The sequence below is a fragment of the Plectrocnemia conspersa genome, unplaced genomic scaffold (genome assembly GCF_051122295.1).
Source record: "Plectrocnemia conspersa isolate PC_06_02 unplaced genomic scaffold, ASM5112229v1 ptg000006l, whole genome shotgun sequence".
Taxonomy (NCBI): Eukaryota; Metazoa; Arthropoda; class Insecta; order Trichoptera; family Polycentropodidae; genus Plectrocnemia; species Plectrocnemia conspersa.
Genome location: NW_028277170.1, coordinates 17157605 through 17181241, shown reverse-complemented (window position 1 = coordinate 17181241; position 23637 = coordinate 17157605). Strand labels below are relative to the sequence as shown.

Here is a 23637-nt window from a genome sequence, read left to right as displayed (position 1 = left end):
TATTTTTTACATTACCTTTAGTTAAAAGATACTCGTCTGGCTTTTATTTTAGGGGTATCCTGCCGCAGCACATCAATGTTATTAACCTCGAAAATGGGATCAAGATGTGGAATGGTGTACAAAGTAACCGCATTAAAATTTGGGTATTAATTCGATTATTTTTTTTCCCGTTTAATTAATTTGAATAGCTTAAAGATTAAAATAAATATCAGTTAGATATTTATAATTAAATGGTTCAAATAACAAGAATTTTGGGCTTCAAATGTACCGCCGATAGTAATGGGAAGGTTAATATATTATTGACTCAGAATCATTTGCAGGTAGGTTTTGATAGCTATTTAATAAAACGACCTTTTTTTGAGAGCTGGCGGAGATTTTGCGTGCCAATCTTTGGCCATGGTGAGAGTGTTGCCAGTTATTAAAAACACCGCTTCTGAAGTAGAGCTGTGGTGTGGCAGCACTGGGAACTGTCAAAACGCTGCAACATATATATAGCCCGTCCAAGTGTTAGCGCTCATCATCGCTGTGTTGTAAATAAAGGTGCGTGTACTCATGCATGCATACATACATAGTTTTCCGCGAATTTGTTTACACCGATAGAAGAACGTTACAAATATGTACTAAATGTAGGGTGACCATACGTTGGAAATTGAATTAAAAATTATAATGTGTTATATTTTTATTATCAATTATTGTCATGTTGTGGTATTTTAAAAAATATTATATTGAACAGATATACCAAAACTGCTCTCATATTTTTGAGTTAAATATGTATATAAATAAACAAAATAAGTAAGAAAGTAATATTTTACACTTTCCTCAACAAATTAAATTAAAAAAGTAAAAATTAATTGCACTTGTAATTTCACATGGTCACCCTATTATATTCTCTCACCAATACTATGACGATGAGGGTTCATATCTTGGACGGACTATAATAGATTAGCCAAGCACACACGCATGGATCTGCCCGTCGGACATCCGACGGATCTGTTCTGGCTTGGCTACAGACGCAAAATGTACAAGCTCAAACGAATTCTTATCGGACTTCAGATTTACGTGTTTTTAGGTGTTTCTGCATTTCATTAAACAAGCATATTATGAAGCCCTATCCATACTGTACTAGAAGAATAACTAATGGCGATTGGCGTCAAAACCATAATCAATAACACACGAATTTAGTTTACAATATATGATGTCTCACTGTCTGATAAAAAGTGACATTAAATACATTTTCAACAGTAATAATATTGAGTGACCAATGAGTCATAAAGTAATAAAACCTTATTTAGATCGTTTAAAGTTTAAACGATATACCTACCGATGGCGGCAACTTTGGCACAAATTAATAAAGGCGAGCGGAAATGTCCCAAGTCATAAACAAACAAATTTTAACAAAAAAATACTGTAAACGATTGGGTGCGGATAACACAATTGCGATACATTTAAATTACCTTTCAATTGACAAGAGTGGAGAGTCGAGGACTGCCTAAAAAATATGCATATTTCCATCGATATTGTAAACCATATTTCACATCATGTCGGATTTGTCCGTCGGACATCCAACTCGGACAAATCCAGCGGGCAGAACCGTCCGTGTGTGGCCAGCTATTGCCGAACTTTTACCGTCTTTGTTCAATTAAGATCCCGGTTTTTATGCAAGTATTTGAATGGTTTCCCATTTTTCTTACATCATATAAATAAGAAATATAAATTTAAAAAATCTTTTATTCCAAGAGGTTCTATAAATCATTTAAATAAAAAGTTTTATGTGTCACAAACTAGTGAAAGTGACACATCTACTATGGCATGGATAATTGTGTTCTTGGACTTGTATGACATTAATTTTAAATTCAGTTATTTTTAATTTTTATATTTTTTGAGATAATAAATCACATGTTTATCGTTATTATATAATATAAAATTTCATCTGTAAAATATAATGTATATCACAGTTCTTTTGAAAAGTGTTCCCACTTTTTTATTATGTTAAACAGCGCATCGCCTGGACTGAGGGTCGGTATCAATTGTCTGTGGCCAAACAGTTTATAGTCCTTGTCGATTTTGTTCAATCGAACGCCGTATTCGATGAGTTGCTGCAACGCAACAATTTGCCTCTCGGGAGGCACCACACTGTTGAAAGTGCCAATTAAGGCGATGCCTATGCTCTTAGCATTGTAGCCCTTCGTGTGAGCTCCGACAGTGTCCCAGCTGCGGCCCTCGTACACGGCACCATCACCGCCGACCAAAAAGTTGTAGCCGATGTCCGACCAGTTTCTGGATTCTATGTGGAATGTTTGCATGTATCGTACTTGGAAAGTGCACGACGCCTGAAAGTAAAAGAACACATTTTTAAATCGCATTTCATATTCTGGACCATTTTACTTAGATAATAAATTAATAATTTTAAGATAAATTTTATGTTTATTAGCATTCTTTAAATAAACAAGAAATTTGAATCAGAGAACTTAAAATATTTTAGAGCAGTTTGGAATCTGATCCTAGAAAATATATGAAATAAAATATAAAAGTATGTATATTTTACCTGATCTTTGCATTGCTCCGTAGCCGTATGAGTTATGATTACATAAGGAACTGGAAGCACCAAAGAGCTGACTTCTCCGGAGGGTTGTGCTAACCATTCCTGCCGCGATATCAACCGAAGATTGTTAGGCGTTATAAGTACGTTATCTGTAAAGAAAATAGTCTAATCTATGAAATAATTCAACTACAATCAAATTAAATATAGAGTTTCAACTAGAAACACGCAAGCTACATCAAATATATAATAAATAAAAGGCAACTTTTAAACGCGCCGAAATAAATATGCATACATAATTATAATAAATGCGAGCAATTGGTTTCACACTAGTTTCAATCTGCAATATCCTTTAAAAGTAATATGTTATAAAATTGGGTTCTTCGAAATAGTGGCACCACAATTTTCTCAGAAGGCAAATGGGTATAAGGTAAAATAATTATTTTTTAAATAGTTTTAAAATTTGATAATGGTTTAAAATATTGAATTTAGTCAATATTTAAAATAAAAAAATATAAAATAAATCTGTCCAACAAGATTTTTGCGACAAATATGTATAATCTTGATAACGTTTCATTTTTCAAGCAAAGTCGATTTTAATTTCGGAAACTATGGTTAAAAAAAACTTATTCAAAGAACTTATTTTATTGCTATTTTATGATATAAAGTACATCATGAATGAATTACAATGCATTTTTAAAAATAATGGTACTTTTTTAATTTTAAAAATAAATCAGATTATTGAAACTTTGTAACAAATTTACAAAAATATAATTGCATTAAATGTTTTAATTAAAAAATACTTTTCGATATCTATTTTCATATTTATATATAAAATATCAAAATCAACAGTGTTAAGATTTTGTAAATATGTTTTTTATAACTATTTAAAAAATATATTTAGTAATTTTAAATTGTTTTTACCCTAAGAATCCATAATCTATAATATTATAGAGTGTAAAACTCAGTTTTAAATGCATTTAATATGTATTATGTACAGACATCTAGCAAAATTAATAACAAAATTGCTAATGAAAATTTTTCTGCAAATTAAAAAAAAATGTCACTTCATATAAATAAAGTTATGATTTAATATTGTTGCAAAAATCTTGGTGTTTATTTAAGGTATAATTTCCAAAAAATTCTAAAATATCTAATATAAATTTTACTTTGTAGAAAGTTAAATTTATTTTTGGGCATTTAAAAGTGACCCTCAGTTCCGAACGAATGAAGAATGCTATAATTAATATTTAAATTAAGGTGAATGAAAAATATGTAGGTAAACCTATATCAGTCTTGATGGGAATACTTTTATGCAGTTCTTCATTACTATATATAGTTTTTTTCGAACCTCCGAAGACAAATAGCAGAGGTATCAAACACGCCACGAAAAAAACGCCCATCACGGCTCCAATAATAATTTTCTTCTGTGTGAAATTCCTCTGTAAAGGATCTGTAAATAAAAATAAATACATTAATACAATTTAAAATGACAGTAAAACAATCGATTTTTATACCGATTTCTAAATTTAAGTTTCGATCGTTCAATTCGATCGTTACAATTTCGTTTTTGCCGTTGCTCATTTTAAAGCGAAATACTGTACACCCCACAAAATAAAAGAGTTACTAAACCAATTACATTAACAATTATGATATATATACACGCCGAAAAAAATATTTTTACAGATAATTTTTAAAAACACATCAACATGACGAGAACAAAATCAATCATTTTTGGCATATTTGACATTACATCAAAATTAATAAGACAGAATAAACTTACCGAAAGTTAAGAAAATAGCAAATTATATAATATGACGAGCACTCGCCTTGCCACTTTACAATATACTGAAAGTTAATTAATTGGAAGTCAAGATAACGTGTTTGTTACGGGTAAGTCCCTTTCATAATCAAACATACGATATAAACGTTATTTATTATTAATATTAATAATAGTAAATATATTATAGTTGTTATTATAAATAATATTAGATTATTAAAAAAAAGTATTGAACAAAAGTTTGATAAGACTTTCATTTTAATTCTTTCAATAACGAGCTTGAAGCTAAGCTTTGATCCAAACTGTTATTTTTAAAAAATCTACTGCACGTAGGTACTATAAACGACAAATATAATTAAGATAAATAAATAGTAACCTTTGTAATTTTAGTTCGAAATATTTAAAGACAGAAATCCGCAGTTCAGAATTTACAGCGATGGGAACCATATTTGGTACGAGAATACGGATTTGGCTGAAGTCAAAAGATAAACTGATACTTTCAATAAATAAAGTCAACCTGAAGAAAATACTGTCCAATTATTCTAGGAATAACACGTGCATCGTATTTGTAGTTTCATGGCGAAAAGTATCGTGGGTAAATTTTCTCTTTTGCATTTTTTTTTTCGTTTAAGCAATATTTTACAAATAACGACGAAAGATTTTATTGATAGGACGATATAATCCCTCGTTACAATAAATCATTATCTGTTTCCTTCACACTATTTTTCATTGAATGAAAAATGTGAAAGAATTTTTTCTAGTATATCACTGCTGATGCGACGTGACAAGAACAACTGAGTCATTTTTCCGATCCTTTAACTATCCTCTTGCTACCTGCTTATATAAAAAACGAGCATTGTTTTCGACTATGCATATTTTATTTAAAAAAATAAACGTATATTAAATAAAAAATAAACGATATATTAAATAAAAGTCTTGAGTTCCGGGTTATTTTTTTGAAATTCCCGGGACTCGAACTTGATTATTTGACCGACAAACAGTCGCAAATCATATTCATAGAAAGCAATAAAAGTGGCATTCTTTGTATTTGCCGAAAGTCACTCCTATATTGCTTGCGTGGGTCGAGGGGGGCGGGCCGTCCCGGGCGGCACTTGCTTGGGGGCGGCATATTTGCGATGGGATCGTCTAGTATGGTACTTAACCTTAAATGCACTAAAAAATATATATATATCCACGAATACCAAGAGATTAACAATAACCAATTAATTATTTTAAGAAATGCTGATTTTATGACCATGGAAAAATGTTTGGGGGGGGGGGCAATTTTAAGGATCGCTCCGGGCACCATATACCCTAGCTACGTCACTGATTGCTTATGCCATTTTTGTAAATACGTTCCTGATCAAAAAGTATTTAAAATTATAAATTAAACATTTTATTTGGACACCAACATTATTCAATTATTCGCACAGCATTGTGTTATACATATTTTATAAAATTAAAAAATATGAAAATGAGTTTTGATAAATTATAATAATTATTTTTTAATAAATAATATTTTACATGTAATTTATTGATTTTTTCACTAATTGATTAAATAAATTAATATCGGTAAAAACCGAAAAAATATTTATTATATATTCGAATGCTTCATCCAATTTTTATTAAAAATTCGAATAGTTGAAAACTACGAGTAAATGAGAACCCTACATTACATACATATGTACATGCCATAGGACTTCTAAGTGTTACAATCGTCGTCAGTTCCATTACTTTCTTAGCAGATATATACTACAATAAAATTCTATGGCTCAGTCCCAGTAAAGTTTTATTGAGATTTTTTAACGCAAATGAAATTTTTATCAATGAAAAACCCCGTCCTCAGCTACTATTATTGAATACTGAGTGGCGTTGGAAATTAGCCTTTGCTGTAAATATTATGAAATTTCTTAACAAATTTAACTAAAAACAGTGCTCATAAAAAAACTTGAATTGTGGTAATTTTTTTTTTAAAATACGTTTTTTTGCAGAGCATTTTAATTTTTCTTTTTACCCCGCCGAGCATACAATATTTAGCAAAGTTTCTTCTTTTATAATTGACACGAATTTTAGAAGCCGATTGCAAGTGAGACCTACAAGAGTCCTTAAAACGTCTATATTTTTGTTTTCCTTACTATTTTAAATGAATATGATTTCTCGAAAGGCTTTAAAAATAATTCATATAAGATAATATTGAAGCGGCATGATTAAACTGGTTTCGCTGACTCTTCTCGGAAATGTTGTGTTTGTAGCAAAAGGAATACTACGCCAGGAATAATATTCGAATCCGAAGAATTAGCTTCATGAACCCGAGGAATATCAATTGTAGCTTGCGTCAATTAAGGAAAAATAAATAACTAAAATTTTAATAATAATAATGATATATTTTTTGTAAAATATGATAATATTATTTTGAGTTTTTTAGAGTTATCAGTGGAGTATCACAAGGGTCAAATTCCGGACCCATGTTATTTAACTTATTTATGAATAATATTTCTAATATTTTATTTTACGATAATGTAATATATTGTTATGTGCCGATAATTTAAATCTATACCAATGATTCCTATATTTCATTAATAATTATTTGGCGCATAATATTATTAATAGCTATAAAAAATGCAATTTCGTACAATTTTATGAATTATAAATTCATACCATTATATTCTTGAAAATATTACAGATTTCATTGACATGGCATTGATAGACTTAGGTATATTCTCCGTATGTGCACAGATAACATATCATGTATTAAGCAGTCGGACGGCCATTGCTAGAAAAGAGTTGGCAAGTTGGCAAGAACAGTGGACGCGATCGAGAACCATGGCTCACATTTGAAGTGGCTCAAGTACTGAAGGGTAGTCAATTAAAGCAATTTTTTAATGATATAAATACTTATGCGAGTTCGCAACGAAACGTATCCCAGCGCTACTTAAATAAAAGCACTGTAAAACAGGAATGGATAGTATCCGTATCTCTTTAAGTATACATACCATAGTATAAATATCAAGAAGGCCGAGGAAATTCGAAATCGATTGCATTCTCTTGAACATTTTCAAGTCATTCGCATATAATAAAAAAATGAGCGATTTATTGCCGTCTATGTCATTGATGAACAATAGAAACAGTAATGGACCCAAGTTAAATCTTTGCACTACTCCAGTAGAGGTATTATATCGTTCTAAAAATGAGTTTTGACACTTTATGGTTAAGTAAATAAAACTTTTTTCACAAGTAAATTGTGATTCCCTTTATCAAACGCCTTTACAAAATATGTGTGAATTACGTCCATTTCTACACTACAGTTCAAAATTACAAGAAACCATTAGGTTAGTGACTGTGAACAATGAAATGTAATCCCATAGAAATAATAAATCAAAATAAGAAAAGAAATAAAGATATTTGTATTAATACATATATTCTTATAAAGAAAACGGTAATACTACTATTACTTTTTAGATAGATTATGACTCATATTGTTGTTATAATATCTATTTTTAAAATTATATTAGATACGCTTTTTTTAATCGCACGATATCATTTCAATTTAGAACTAAAATAGCTATAGGTCGTTGAAATGAGAAATCGTCTGAAAATGTATACCATAATCCAATTAATCAAACCAAATTATTTTCATACTGTTATATGGAAACGCTACAGTTATATAGTAATTTGCCTACAATCCTTAAAATGTGAAAGCAGTTCAAGTTGAAATTAAGCTAAAGGTTTACGGCATAAATTTATTTTTATTGGACGTAAACAGTTGTGGTTTCTTTGATAAGCACCGGTGTGTATTCTACACATTTATAATTACAAAACGTGATTTAATACAGTTATATATCAAAAGCATATTCAGAGTTAATATTAAAAAAAAAAATTAAATTATATAAAAAAAAGGTTGTAGAAAAGACTGAAAATAAAAAATATATGAACCCTTAACCAGGACGCAAGCGACATATATTAAAGCGTTAATCAAGCATGTTTTTATATTTTTTATTGTCCTTACTGTTCTTAGGTTTTGTGGTGATAGTAGCAGATTTATTCCTTTGCTTCCGTATTCTCCTATACGCCAATTGCTTTTTCCTTTTGGTCCCTGAACATTTATATACATCACATATAAAATTTATAAGGTTAAAATTTTCATATAAATTCTGGTAGTCCGTTCCAAATTCCAAAAGTATATATAGAAAAGTTGTAGAATTATCTGAAGCAATACCTGGATTTAATCTTGTGATGCAAAAGTGTCTTTCTAAATAAGCATTAAAAACATTTTTGAAGAGAGGCGTATTTGCATTTAATTTTTTAATATTAGGTTATTAGCATATGCATGAATTAATAATGTTAATGAAGTAAATATGTATTATTGCGATTGAAAGAGAAAGTAGACATGTACTACATTAAAGCTTTTTTATTACAATATATGTATTTGTATATAGAGTTATAAAGGAAATTAATCAAAAACATAATGCAGTTTAGTTTGGAAGAATTCGTGAATAAAAAAGTTAATTAAATCAATGGTCTGATCTATATTCTATTTACAGTCTATCAATAGTCTATTTACATATATTTAATAAGGATAGATTATACAAAAAACAATTGATGTTTGATAAGAAGATTCCAACTTTCTGTATATAACTAAACTTACTCACGAATATATATCGAAATAGTTTGTATAAAAGGACAGTTCTGTCCTTGTGTAAATTATTTAACATCCGTAGATACAAATATATATGTAGTTTTACATCGAACCACTGTACGCGAATCAATACTCGCTCGACTTCCTACCTGGGCTGTCGTTAGGGACAACCGCTGTGGTAAAACCCGGGACGAATTTGTATTCATTATTTTCGATAGACATGATGTCTATTAGTAATTGAATCATGTTCTTGTGCCTCTAAGATCTTTTTTCTTTGTATTCATTATATTTTATAACACTGAAATTCCACATTCTAATATGCTAATGACTTCGTTGAGTTACCTATTGTTTTGCGTCACAAACCCTATACTTTTTAATACATTATTAGAAATATTAGGCATAATGCACAAAATCTTATGTAGATTTTTTTTCTTGAGAAGTTAACTTACATCTTTAGAATATTCTCATCTATTCTCCATAATAATCACAATGGACTCGCTGAAACTTGAAAAAAGCTTTTTGATTCCAAATACTTTTGATTCGCGCTAGCTCTTTTTTTGACATATCACTATAAAGGTATCAATGAATTATAATGGCACAATATCCACGCATACTTTCAAAAGCCACCAATTACCATAAAAATTAAACCATTTTCTTAACAAGTTTTGAAACTCTAGAAAAATAGCACTAATGGCCTTGCTTTGAATAAGCATAGATTGAACTATCCTTTGTAATTATCAGACTGTCGCTCAACGTAAGGCCAGGAAAATATAAAATTTCACAAATGAGTGGAAGACTTGAATGTAGACTTATCTCCTATTCATATAAGCTTTTTTGAAGGACCATTACAAAAGTCGTGACACTCGTTCACATCACTAACTAATAGAAATCAATAAACGCGACGACTTTCAAAACTCACCTATTCGATTATGCCATTCAATACAGACATTTCCTTTTTTTGTATACATTTTGTTATACAAATCCAAGAACATTTGTAGAAGTTTATTTTGACGGGCTGGTGTTTTTTTTTTAAATATTCGATTTTCGGAAATTGGTTCATATTTTTGGAATCTTTATTATTTTATGCCTGCACTACACTCTCTGGAAGTTGGCCAAGGTTGGCCAAGGACGACGAATATAGTGGGTTACTTCGGTCGAGTTCGGTTCTGCCCGCTCTAAAATCTCTCGGAAGTTGTCCGAGGTTACCGAGAACGGGAGGTAAAGTGGGGGTAATTCAGTCGACTTGGCGAACATTGTCGGCAAACGGACCGAAGTCAAAGGATTCGAAGTAGGAGCTGCTTTTTCGAGCGCGAGCGGTGAGATACTTTCCCTTTCGCTCTCTCGCGTGTTAAGTGACGAGAGTGAGAGAGATAATGATATGGTTTTTCACAAAATGAGCTAGAATGAGTAACTTGGTTCAATTTCAGTATGCGCATAGGCGTCCTATGGTTAACACGCACGTCGAGCGCTGCATCGTGGTCAAGTTATAATACCACATGCTTATCGGGGACTTCAACAGACTCTTACTGACATCTTTAAATATTTTAGGGCACCAAAAGGGATTAATTCTATTTTTGATAGTATATTCTTCTAACATATCGTTAAAAAAAATCGTTTCGAATATCCTTATGTATTTTCCTAGATCGGTTTATATAAATGTCACACCATAACGAATTCTTATTTAGAATCGATGGCGACAAATTCTAAGATAGTCACAGATGTGGTGTTCGTATTCTGAAGTATAATTTTTATGCCTTATCGCATTTAGCAAAAGCCGACAAAGATTTTGCGTAAATTGAATATTTACGACCGAAAAGTTTTCACTGATATTGTATTGGTGAGTGCCCACACAAACTTTTATAATTATCAGTAGCGTAATTTTAATAATATGACAATTTAAAAATTGCGATTATTTGGCACATTTTTCGATCGCGCGCAAATATGCCAGCTGTACGTGACACTAGCCGCCGTGCGAACGTCGTTCACGGCCGCCGTCCGGACGGCATATGAAATTTGTGGCAGTGTGGCCGCTACTCGGAAGTCGGTGACCTCGGCCGACTTTAGTTGAACTTCGGTTCGGACAACTTCCAGAGATTGTACTGCAAGCATATATTCGAAAAAAATATCGTTATAAAGATTTAACATAAGAAAGTATTATTTCATTATTTAGGTTGTTACAATTTATTAACATATTTATTTTTCATACTAGCATTTATGCAAACGGCATAATATGATAAAATAGTAGTCATATATGCTATGCGTGTTGACCGCAAAACAAATTCTAATCACGAAACCGCAATGTGTCATAATCGTCCTTATATACTGAAAGAAAATTACACAATATTCAGTGTACAAAATTATCAATCAAATTAATATATTTATGAATATTTTATACAATTGAATTGAATAAATTGCGAAATTTTATCATGTGAAAATAATTATGGAATGTTTATTTATATAATTTATACAGCAACACGTAGTACGCAACAAGTAGATAACGACTCACGAATATATTACTTTTCTATAAATCAAAACTCGAATCACATTTTTAATATGTATAGATAATAACAATAAAAGCAAATGATATATATAATATTTTAACATAAAATATTATTTAAACAATTGAAAGATTGTTATTTAATTTGAAAAATATGTTTTAATAATCATTTGTTTTTGTCACAGTGTTTAGTGACATTTATCAGACTAATATTATTTTAACCTTGATTCTAATAAGATTTTTTCCTTTACGTTTGTCTTCATAACATTAAATATTCATATCAGGTATACTCATTTAATTTTATGCTTCTAAAGCTATTAATATCGACTGAGAAAATGTGTCGTATTTTCCTCGTAAAGCAGTTAACTAATGGTATTTTTTTATTTTGACTAATAGATATTAGTATTACACATTATTGTCAATAAAGTGGGTAACGTTTTGTATACGTTTAATTAACAGCATTAAGTGAAAATATTTGTTAAGATATGTTTATTTTAACAGTCAAGCACTGAAAAATATGAAGAAAAAGAGCAGTTACTAAGAAAATAATATAAATCAGATTTTCGCTATTTTAATATAATTCAAGTAACAGGTAATACAAGATGTTTCTAAAGTCACTATACATATAATTAAATACTTTTCAATATTAAATCATAATCCGAAAGGGTGTTAATGAGTCGTCTCGTACGCTACTCAGCTCTAATATATTTTTAACACTAACAGCGTTGACGAATGGCGAACGGGTTTATCTTTACAAATTAGATTCACTGCACTTTTGGTACGCTTATGTTCAAAAAAATACCACACCTGTTAATTTATTCTCCGCGATGACCAAACGATCCTTAATCACGCTTTCGAATGAGAACAATAATAGATTTTTTCTTTTGGCCATAAAGTTTATTGTATGAAAAAAATCTCTAACTAAAATTTTCGAAAGTCTGTTAATCATATATGATTTTGAACAATTATTGCACAAATTCGTGTATGCTCTTAGACTTTGCATAGTCGCATTTATTTTAGTTACCTTTCAGACGCACATTAGTGGCTCTAAATAAATATTTATTTTTTAATAATAAAAAAATATATTTTAATAGTCACTTTTGAATCATCCTGTATTGTAATTATACGTACAAATCCAAAGAAACATAGACTATAAAAGTTAAAATAAATAGGTTAGCGATTAAATTATCAACAAGATACCGATAATGATTGAGCTAAATTTAACTTTACCTTTAGATACTAATGTTATCTTACTATTTTAACTATGTTATCTTATTTAACTATCTAGTATAAATATAGCTTGATCGGATATAGCGAATTCCTCATTAACGTATTTTTCCTATTTGAAGTAGATGGCAATTCTATTTGTATTATATTGACATACTTGATTCTGCGGTCTTCTCGAGCAGACGTCATACGCTTCCGACCACATCCTTGCACCCTCTCTAGAATTCCTGTATCGCTATATTTTTTAATAAATTCTCGAATAGCAGTACCACTAAGCCCCACTCTTCGCTTTAGCATTGTTTTAGCGAGATATGCTATTATTTTAGATTTTACCGATTTAGATTTCTCCATGATTTTGTGGTTTGTCTTTAGATAACCGAGGCTAACATGTAACTGAGGAGGCTTTACAAGTTAAAATATATTGTAAATTATTACCACAGATATACTTGATTATAAAAAAAATACAGTAGAACAAGTTTTAAGGAAAAAATACATTTTAATAATAGAATTCGTGAAATATTGCCAATGAAACTCTCAATTGACTACAGCTGTATATATATTTCTGGTTTACAAATAAAACAGCCAAAAAGAGCCGATTTCACTTATAGTTAGTTGAATATTTTTCCCTTTAAAAAGACCAATTTGAAGAAATAAGTGGTAGTCGGAAGGGGGCAAGTCCGTTGAACATGAGAGCTGCAAAAAAAACTTCCCAATCAAGGTTGCAGATTTTTTTTTGCAGAATCAATTTAGCAATGTGTTGTTATGTTGGATAATATTTTGAAAACATCTTTGGGCAGTAGACCACGAAGTGCCGACCTTGTTTAATAATTCTTCAATAACTACCGTTATATATGCTTCAGTTTCAGTACGTATGACTATTTCATTCCCCAAGTTGTGTGGTCCACTTCAAGGGCTCATACATAAAATCATTTTTAAACCATCTCTGGCATTGTCTAACGTTCAATATGTCGCCATAAATTGCACAAATATTTTTTGTAGCAGCTGTTCTATTTTTTTTCATATAAAATTCATACAAAATGCAAATCCATATAATTTTTGTGAAAGGAATAATTTCTTCCATTATTCCCTGATTAAGTAAAAGGGTACATTTTTGTCACTAAGCTAAGATCATCTTAGGCCAGCGGTTTCCAACCTTTTTGTTACTACGCCTCCCCAAAAAAAAAAAAATTTCCGCGCCTCCCTTACCTTTTATTTTTTTAATAGATTAAATAATATAGACACGTTTTAAATAATAAAAACTTTATTACAAAAATAAACTGAAAACCACAATTAACAGAATAATAACAAGGTTTAGTTATAACATACACATACGTGTATATTTATTTTTATATATAAGTTTTTTTAAACAATTAAGCCAACTACATCTATCGCATAAAAATTTAATGCGACGGTTGTTGTTGTTTATTAGCACAAAGCTTATCAAATCTTGGGGGCAATGTGGAGAGTGCCACTCGTATCTCTTTTTCGACTACTAACCTGTTGCGATATTTAGTTTTCATTGCAGCCAGTGCCGAAAAGCCCGTTTCGCATAAATACGACGTTACAAACGGTAGTAGATACAAAGATTCATACTCTCCTTTAAGATTCATCCAAAATTGAATTAAGGTTTCATTTTGAAACTTTTGTTTTAGTAGGCTATCGCATGATAATTCTATAAGTTTTTCCTTTTCAATGGTTGTCAGCTCAAATTTGTCGTTTTCATCGTCGATAAATGGATTCTGTACCCACAAAAACTTTGAGAAATCAAGGTCTTTAAAATAACTTGAAAAATTCAGCACTAGACCATCCAAGTGTTCAATAAAAAGATTCTTGCTTGTTGCAATATTGGCTGTGGCCCAGAAATCTTTTGACAGTGAAAACATGTCCAACTCATTCTTTTGTAAATTTGACTTCCATAACTTCAACTTTTTAATGAAAGCTTTTACTTTGTCTTTTTGAACAAGTGGATGCATTTGTGATCCCTGCATTGATTTATTCAAACTGCTCAATTTTCCAAAAAATTCAACTAAATAGGCAAGTTTAACAAGGAAATTATCGTTCGTCCACAAATGTGCCTCTTCGTGGTGATTTTCTTCGAGAAAGGCTGTTATTTCTTCTTTGAGTTCAAATACCCTTTGAATCGCTTTTGCACGAGATAGCCAGCGAACTTCACAATAATACAGAAGTGAGGTATAATTAGCTTCCATATCTACACACAACTTTGCAAACAGCCTAGATCTCAAAGGACTGTTCTTAATGTAGTTTATAATTTTTATAATTTTTGTAAAAATGTCGTTAAGTTCCTCGCTCATATTTTTTGACACTAGAGCTGCTCTGTGAAGCATACAGTGCGTCCAGATAGCATGTGGTGCTTTCTTTTTAACTAATGCTTGAAGACCTGCTTTGTGTCCGGACATTGAGTGAGCTCCGTCAGTACACAGTCCAATACAATTACTCCACGTTATGTCGTTTTCTTTAAAAAAACTGTCCATTATATTAAAAATTTCAATGGATGTGGTCTTTCCAGGAATGGGTTTGCAAAATAATATATCTTCTAATATATTATTTTCCACAACATATCGAACATATGCAATTAAATGGGCATCTTTAGCTATATCAGTTGCCTCATCTACTTGTATGGCGAATTTCGAAGTACGCAGCCGAGAAACTAATTGATCGCAAATATCTTCAGATATATCATTGATTCTTCTTCCGACTGTATTATCAGCAAGCGGAATTTGTTGCAACTGTTTTGCATATGATTCGCCGAACATTATTCGAACCATATCAATAGCTGCTGGTAAAATTAGAGTTTCTCCTATTGTATGTGGTTTCTTAAATTTTGCGATTCGGTAAGAGACATGGTACGAAGCCAATAATGCACTTGGTGATACAGAAAGAATATTTTTGAACGTTTGCTTTTGATTATTAAGCTCATCCAATTTTCTTTCAAAATATTCTATGGACTTATCAACGTATTCAGAATGTAGAGTTTCATGGTGCCGTTTTAATTTGACTGGTCTTATACTATCTGAAGCCAAAACTTTCGAACACAACAAACACATTGGTTTTTCCAAGCCATCTATAATGACACTAGTGAATCCTAATGATAAATAGGATGAACTGTATTGTCTTTTCTTGGGAGCTTTACTTCCTTGTACTTTTTTGATTTTATTCCCACTAGTATCAGCATCAGTATCTTCATTATTGTTGACTTTTCTCTTGTAACCACTCAAAAATTTATCCATTCGTCTAAAAAATATGTTATTAATATAAATTAAAATCAATGATAGTTTAAATAAAAAAAAATGAAGTTTAAAATATACTAACGATTATTTTCAAGAAGAAATCACGTCAGAAACAATTAAAAAAAACAATATCACGCCCTGCCGACACGCTTCAGTTGACACGAGTGACATTTAAATTTGAGGTTATTGTTTTATGCAACTAGCGGTCGTTTTGTGTATTACCGAAACAGAGCGTTTGCAAACGCGCCATTTTTAAATTTCTCCGCTCCAGATAATTTTTTTTATAGGAATTAAATATATGTAAATGTAAAAAAATGAACATTCATGCACTGAATTTTCACTGTTACGTTAATATATCAAGTTTTATTCATTTGTAGATATTATGGTATAAAAAATAATTCATTAAAAAATGTTGGCGCCTCCCCTGGCAATAGTCCGCGCCTCCCCTGGGAGGCGCGCCTCCCAGGTTGGAAACCGCTGTCTTAGGCCATAACAAAATAGAAATGCTTTCTACTCAACATTCCGAAGTTTACTATTTAAAAAAAATGTATGTTGAAAAAACGTCTTTATTTTTAGGATGCTAAAACTTTTGTTACAGCGTGTATGTTTATTCTTATCAAACAAAACATAGTATGTATGTATGACACTGTCACGTGATTATGCGTACAATTATTTTTATAACACAATCAGATATAATTATTGTTGGTTTAATGTAACGTATTTCCCCAAGATAGTAGTAATCACAGTGTATGCCTTTTTACTCATGTTAATTTAAAACTGACTCTTGAAATATCCATATAGAAATACCTTTTCTTGATTTACAATAAATAGTGAGCGATCTTTAATTGAAATATAAAATAAATATATAAATAGTATACATTTGTATATTTATATTTATAATATGTTGCTGTTGATTTCAAAATAAGCAGTAACATAAAGTTAAAAGGAAGTCACTTTAAATGTTATACATAAATAAACACTACCTTAAAAACGAGATATGTACTACATACTACAATCTATTGAAATACATAAAAATGAAAATGTTGAAGTAAGTTCATTTAAAGCAAAACAACGTTGAATTTAAATTACTATAATATTATAATATTTATTTTTTAATCTAAAGAAATTATAATATATACAAGATTTTAATTGAAATCATTTTGATTTTATTTTTATAATGCGAATGCCTTTATGTAATATAATAGGAACGGAGGATAAGTGTCATAGTATTTATTCGCTGTACTTGCACGAATGTACACAATTGCACGAAATTCTTGCAATTGTGATATTTTAAACTTTTTTTGTACTACGAATGCCTTTATGTATTGTGATATATTAAGAATGAAGGACGCATTATAACTTTTTAATCCATTAGTTTATTTTATGTATTATCAATTTATTTCTGCAAAATAAATTGAATTTTAAATATTGATGGTAATACATTTTTAGTGTTTTATTTTATTTTTATAAAGAAATAAATATATTGTTAGTATAGTATTGTATCACATTTACTGTTGTTGTTATCTAGTTTTTTTATAGTATAAGTATTTTTTATTTGTTTTAGTCTATTTTAAGTTAGTTTTTATTGCCACAAAGATTCAATATCTTAAATTAAGCGCTTATTTTAAATATATAATTATTGCCATTTATTGTAGTTAGTATTTAGACACAGCAAAAAATGTTTTTTTAAAGTAAATCGACGATCATTGTGATAATAAAAACGTGCAAAATTGTTATTGACTCTGGTCTTATCTTTTTCTGTATGCATTTCTAAACAGAGTATAGGTGCAATATATCTACAAAGCTTACTCAAATTCTACGATTTCCATCTATAAAAGTCAGGGCTGCGAGAGTCGATACATTTTTACCGATTCTGACCTAAAATTTCTTTTGACTGACTCCGACTCATTTTCAAGACATATTTTGTAATTGTTAGTTACACAATTATTTAAAAACAAGGCGAAGCTAGATTTTAATTATAAAAAGATAGATATTCTTTAACATATGTAATGATATTTGTTTTTACCACTTGATGAAATGTGTAAACTGTTATCTATTAAATTGTCTATTTAATTGAAATGCAAAAATGGTGAGCTCGATTTCTTGTACCGACTCCGTAGCCCTGTACAAAATAACCACAAGCAAATTTTCCAGGGGTTTTTCCATATTTTCTCCGATGCAATAATGACGACGGTTCATCGCACTTAGGATAAGCATTATCATGCATCGTGAAAGTCATACGTACATACAACGTCGTCGGCCTCCGCAGCCTTGTCTTCATTGTCTTGTCGTCGGCCATCGCGGATGTCGACGAAGGTCGGATTGTCGAGACCTCCGTCGGTTTCTTCCAATTGAGCCTTAGGTTCCTTGATGATCTGTTTGATCGTGACGCGGCCCGCTGTAATGTACGTCTTGTTGCCGAACTGAATGTCGTTGGATTGGTTTATGGCTATGGTGGCCGCGACGGGAGTCTCATTCTTCGCCTCGATTATGTGGTACTCCGGCTTGGAGTCTTTCTCGTCGTACTCGGAGTCCGAATCCGAGTCGTACCTGCCGTAGCCGTTACGCCTGCCCAGCGAAACCACAGTCCTGGCGCAGTCAGTCTCGACCGACGCAGGCAGGGCCGCGTGTCCATGCGCGAGGGCCATATTGCGGCCGACGAGGCCGCGTCATAACAACAACTGACGACTCGTTGTGATGTTGGCGCCACTGTCGGACGGTGTGTATGCGATGGCATCCGACAAAGGCGCGCAGGACAATCCCGCGCCGACATGGTCGCGCTGACATAGTCGCGCCGACATAGCCGCGCAAGTCAATCCCGCGCAACAAAAATAAAAATAAGTAAAAAGTATTTGTTCGTATGGTAATATTAAAATGAAACAAATAAAAATCATAAAAAAGGACATGAATGAAAGAGAATATTTATAAAGCAAAAAACAAAAATAGTAAAAAAGTACCAAATATTCGCAAATTTGTTAATGATAGAACGCTAGAAAGTCCACTATGTGTATCATTTTGTAATCACTTACAGTCCTAATCGAGAAAGTTGAAAGGTTTATGAAAATAGCAAATAATCGCAAATATACGAATAACACTAAACATATTGGCGCAATTATGCTGCAATAAATATCATAAGCATTTAATTACATTTTAGAAAAACTAATACATTTTTTATGTGTAATGAATATAACTATATTACATTATTAAATTTATTTACAATAAATATGAACCTCAAATTTCATTTGGGACGGCTTGTTATCGTAATTATATTACTATTGATAGAGCTGTCGACAAAATAAAATAAATATAGTTAAAAAAAAACACTTTTTTTCATTTTATTTAATTTTATAATTTTGACTCGCGCGGCTATGTCGGCGCGGCTTTATCGTTGCGGCAATGTCGGGATTGTCTTGCGCGGCTATGTCGGCGCGGGAATAGTCCTGCGCGGCTTTATTGGGTCCCCGTATGCGATATGTATAAGCACTGCAATGAGGCGGCAGCGTACATCATTTCAATTTGATTGATAAGAAATACTTTGCATTTTGTTAAGTCAGTTTTCAGTCTATGGTCGTAGACAACCCAAGACAATGGTCGATAATAACGATCTTATCAAGCACTGAGTGTACATATTTATAAAAATATTTTTGTATTTTAAAAAAGGAAGTAGTGAAATTACCGCGATTAAAAATATATATGTAGCTATAATCGTAATTTAAAAAAAACTTCCTTATTTATTTTAATTTCATTTTAAATTAATACCATCGTAATTCGTAACCTAACCGGTTACCCCAATGCGCCACGATTGCAAAAACAATATACAGTAATACCCCGAAGTTACGCGATAGGTGGGATCGACGAAAATCGCGTATAAATATATGTATATGAGTTTTGTTTAATTGGGACCAAAGACTAACAAAAACACTGGTTTTTATAAAAAAATATTTAATAAAATTGCAGTTATTTATACAAAAAAAATTGAGTTACATGAAAAAGTTATTTCAATGCTTTCATAAAATCTAAAAAATTCGTCTGATGACACAATGCCATCTTTTTTTCACAGAATTTCTTCGTAGCAAATAATTGTCATCTGTTTTTGTGGTGAAGCTAGGTCTGAAGGGTCGGATTCCTCAATGTCGTTTTGCTCACACATCTCTATAAGCTTGTCGATTGTCAGCTACTGACTATGCGACTCCAGCATCTCGTTAACATTATCACCGTCAATTTCCAAATCTTACCTGGCAAAATCAACAACTTCTTCTATCACATGCGTGACATTTCTGTCTCATTTTGAAAAAAATAGGCAAAGCTTCTTCCAGACAATATTCAATGTTTTCTTTGAAATTTCAACAAAAATAGCGGGTGGTGTTGCCATACGAAAAAAATTCAAAAACCGCCTAACTTCGAGTTCGCGTAAGTCGACGGATTACTGTATAGTATTATTAATACACAAAAATAGAATTATACAAATAAGATAAAAAGTAAGAAGAAAAAAATTAATTCTATTTCCTCGATTGTTAATTAATTTTTTTATAATTAAGCACAAAAATTAAAAGAGTTTTTCCACCTGAAATTCTGTATATTATTTCAAAATTAAAAAGTGAAAACGTTACGGTATATGTAGATAAACTATATAGCACAGTAATCAAATAACTACCAAGAAATAGCATCCATTATTGCCTACATTAAATAATATATTAATAAAATAATGTTTTTGCGTTTAAAAGAATCTCAGAGGAATAGAATCATGAACGAATAATTTTTTTTTCATTCCTAATATTTCGTGTAAATTGAAAATAGTTGCAATGGTTACAAACCAGTATCTTATAAATTAATAATATATATGTTTAAGTACTTCTATTATTTTTGGTATAAACGATTTATAATATAATATAATTTGCACTCACCAAATTTTTCTGCGTACAACTTTCACGAACACATTTATTTTCATAATTACACTTATAAACTTCACTATATCCTTATTTTTGTTTATTTTTATTAAATACACTTTTTTATTTTTGTATTTCGATATATTTGCCGATGATATAAATTTGTTTCCGAAACTATTATTTCGAACAAATCATCGCCAATAAATAAATTGCCCACTTCTTCAATGTTTTCACTGTTGTTGGGAAAAACTTGTACCCCTGGGATACCTTCGAAATCTTGATTATCCCTTGTTGGATCAAATTCACATTCACCATCACTGGATGAAAGTAAATTCATCTTCACACGCGGTCCATGTTCACGTACACTTGAATTATAATCACTTTCGCACATATCACTATGCTCACAATCACTGGGGGCGTTGGGCAACGAGTCTTTAAAATTTTCCAAAAAGGTTTAATTTTTTCGTCTATTAAGGGGTGATCGAAAATATATTTTTTAAATTAAAATCACAATCACAAAATATCACAGAGAGAAGAGCAATTTTTGCGATACGTTTCGACCGATAGTTCAGAAGAAACTAAATATACAGCATTACTTCGATTATAAAATACATTTTTTATCTGTGTGGAATTTTATCTGTGGGTACGTCATATATCCTAATAAGTAAATGAATTCTCAAAATGTATGCACATTCGGTAGTGGCGATTTACCCTTTGTTCAATTAAAACGTCTTACCGGCCATTTGTTAAGTGTTTAAATATTTTATAGTCTAGTTTTATAACGTATATTCGTTTATTTTACACTATTCTCAACCGATTAAATAAGGGTTATGTCTTTGTTAAAATTAGATACAAAATTACAACATTTCACTGGCAATATGTTTAGTGTTTTTATAACTTAATCTGTCTTGTTTTTAACCAAATTATGTGCGAAATAAAAAAAATATTCCAGTTAAATAAAACTTTGTACGTATTTTTAAATTTCTGTACATTTAGCTTTTTAACTTTTAATTTATATCTTTGTGTGAAATTTTACTAAAAAGTGGTTGATAACTTTTTATCGATAAATTGTTTTATTACTGTGACAGATACTTTTACTGGCTTTAAGTAATTTCACTTGATGACAGCATATCTGAGTTAATTTTATTATCGTGTATTTTATATTAATAATATCATAGCGGATGGTACTTTCATTGCATTAAATATTTTAGTCAAATTAGAGCACAAGGATATTTTAAAGTAATTCGTATGATATGCATTAGTAGCTGATATTAAAATATAATTTTTTACTGAAACACTTATCTGTATTATAATTCGTTTTGGATATAAATTTTCAACTTTCAGCATACTGAAAGCGCGTATCTGGGCATACAATTACCCCTTTACTTCCGCTGGGGGCGCAGTCGGGCCTCTAGCAGTGTGTCTGGTAACTCGTGGCCATAGGCTCGCATCGCGGGCTTTGCCCCGCTTAGATGAGGTGCGCGTAAGCTCCTAGAAGCTCCGGCGTCGCTAACCTATGATGCGGGTTAACTCATCCCCTCGTTGGCTCACGGTAAACCGCATGGTGACATATATTCCCCCTTAGAGCGCCATTACAGTGCGCGAATGGCAGCGCAGGGCTCCATTGCGGTCCATAATGCAGTGGTGATGCAGCGATAGTTATGATTTTCTCCTGGAAACTACGATAATTTCTGAAAAAGAGTTTTAAAATATATGCGTATCCGGACTCTTATTTGTTTACGGTTGGTGGTAGTTGGTGATTCTGGCAATATGACAGCGCATGGAGACGCGTGCCTGTGAAAACGCGACTTAGTTGCTTCCAAGGGTGCGGATCGAGGGCGTTGTCCCGCCAGGATGATGTAAGCGTAAGCTTTTGGGGACTAGATTTCTGACAGACGATGCGTGTGGATTCGTTCCCACGCTTGCTTAATGTCAAGCGCTATAAAACGTTCTCTCCGCTCAAAGCCCAGTGTTGAAATGACAGATGGGAGGTGGCGCGTCGGTCGAGTGCACCGCATTTCCAGCCATGTAAGCTTCAGTGCAACAATGATAGATCGCTACATTTTTCTTCTTTAAACTAGGATTATTGCGGAAAACGAGTTGTAAAAAAATTAAACTATTTTAAAAAAAATTTACCTTTAAAATGTATTATAGTTTTTTGACATTAGTGATAATATTCTATGTAAATATATAAATCTTTGACATGAAGGGTATCTCCTTTTATGTGGGGTTTGCAGCATAAGAGAGTTCTAAAAGTTTAAAACATATACAAAAAAAAACACATCTCCTGATTCTTGTCTATTTTAGGGTGGTGGGAGTTGCTGCATAGGAAAAATACGCAAAGCAATAAAAAAATTAGAAATATATTTTAGTGTTTCTAGTATAAATAATACGGAAGTCAACGGTTTTAAACCATATGACTAGGGTTCACAATTTTTGATGTTTTTAACTATTCGAATATTGAACAAACATAAAGTATTTTAATGTATTCGTAATTTCTATGTTTTTACCGATATTAATTTATTTTACCAACTAGAGCAATAAATTGCCTGTAAAATATTATTTAATTCAAAAATATTTTTTTTGTTGTGAAGAAGCGTCTCGAAACAAAATGAAGGCTCCTCAAATTGCCAAGGGAAAAGTGTGTCTGTTACGTCATTGTTACCCGTGTACCGGCAAGTTTTGGCCATAACAACACTACAGATAATTTATTCGAATTTTCATTTAGTTAATAATCGGGCGAATAATTCGAATAATTGAATATTCGATTGAGGGCCCTACATATGACATCAGTTCGTCGTGATACTTCGCTTGACTTCGTCAA

General features: G+C 31.4%; 1 protein-coding gene and 1 long non-coding RNA gene across 7 annotated transcripts; both read right to left on the bottom strand.

Annotated features, from left to right (window-relative positions):
- Window positions 1–1860: 1860 nt before the first annotated feature.
- On the bottom strand, window positions 1861–19156 carry LOC148234376 (peptidoglycan-recognition protein LF-like). Of its 6 annotated transcripts, none has more exons than XM_088187450.1 (5): window positions 18173–19156; window positions 8326–8412; window positions 3825–3992; window positions 2546–2691; window positions 1861–2330 (listed from the first exon to the last, which is right to left on the bottom strand). In XM_088187450.1, the coding sequence occupies exons 1-5, from the start codon at window positions 18573–18575 to the stop codon at window positions 1950–1952; spliced, it is 1185 nt and encodes a 394-aa protein (XP_088043576.1). In that variant the 5' UTR covers window positions 18576–19156; the 3' UTR covers window positions 1861–1949. The 6 variants fall into 6 exon arrangements, with proteins under 6 accessions (XP_088043576.1, XP_088043577.1, XP_088043578.1 ...); XM_088187451.1 differs by having other exon boundaries at window positions 3891–3992; XM_088187452.1 differs by lacking the exon at window positions 8326–8412.
- Window positions 14958–16107, bottom strand: LOC148234377 (uncharacterized). Its single transcript, XR_015809872.1, has 2 exons — window positions 16010–16107; window positions 14958–15931 (listed from the first exon to the last, which is right to left on the bottom strand). It is a non-coding gene; the product is annotated as an uncharacterized LOC148234377 (long non-coding RNA).
- Window positions 19157–23637: the final 4481 nt, after the last annotated feature.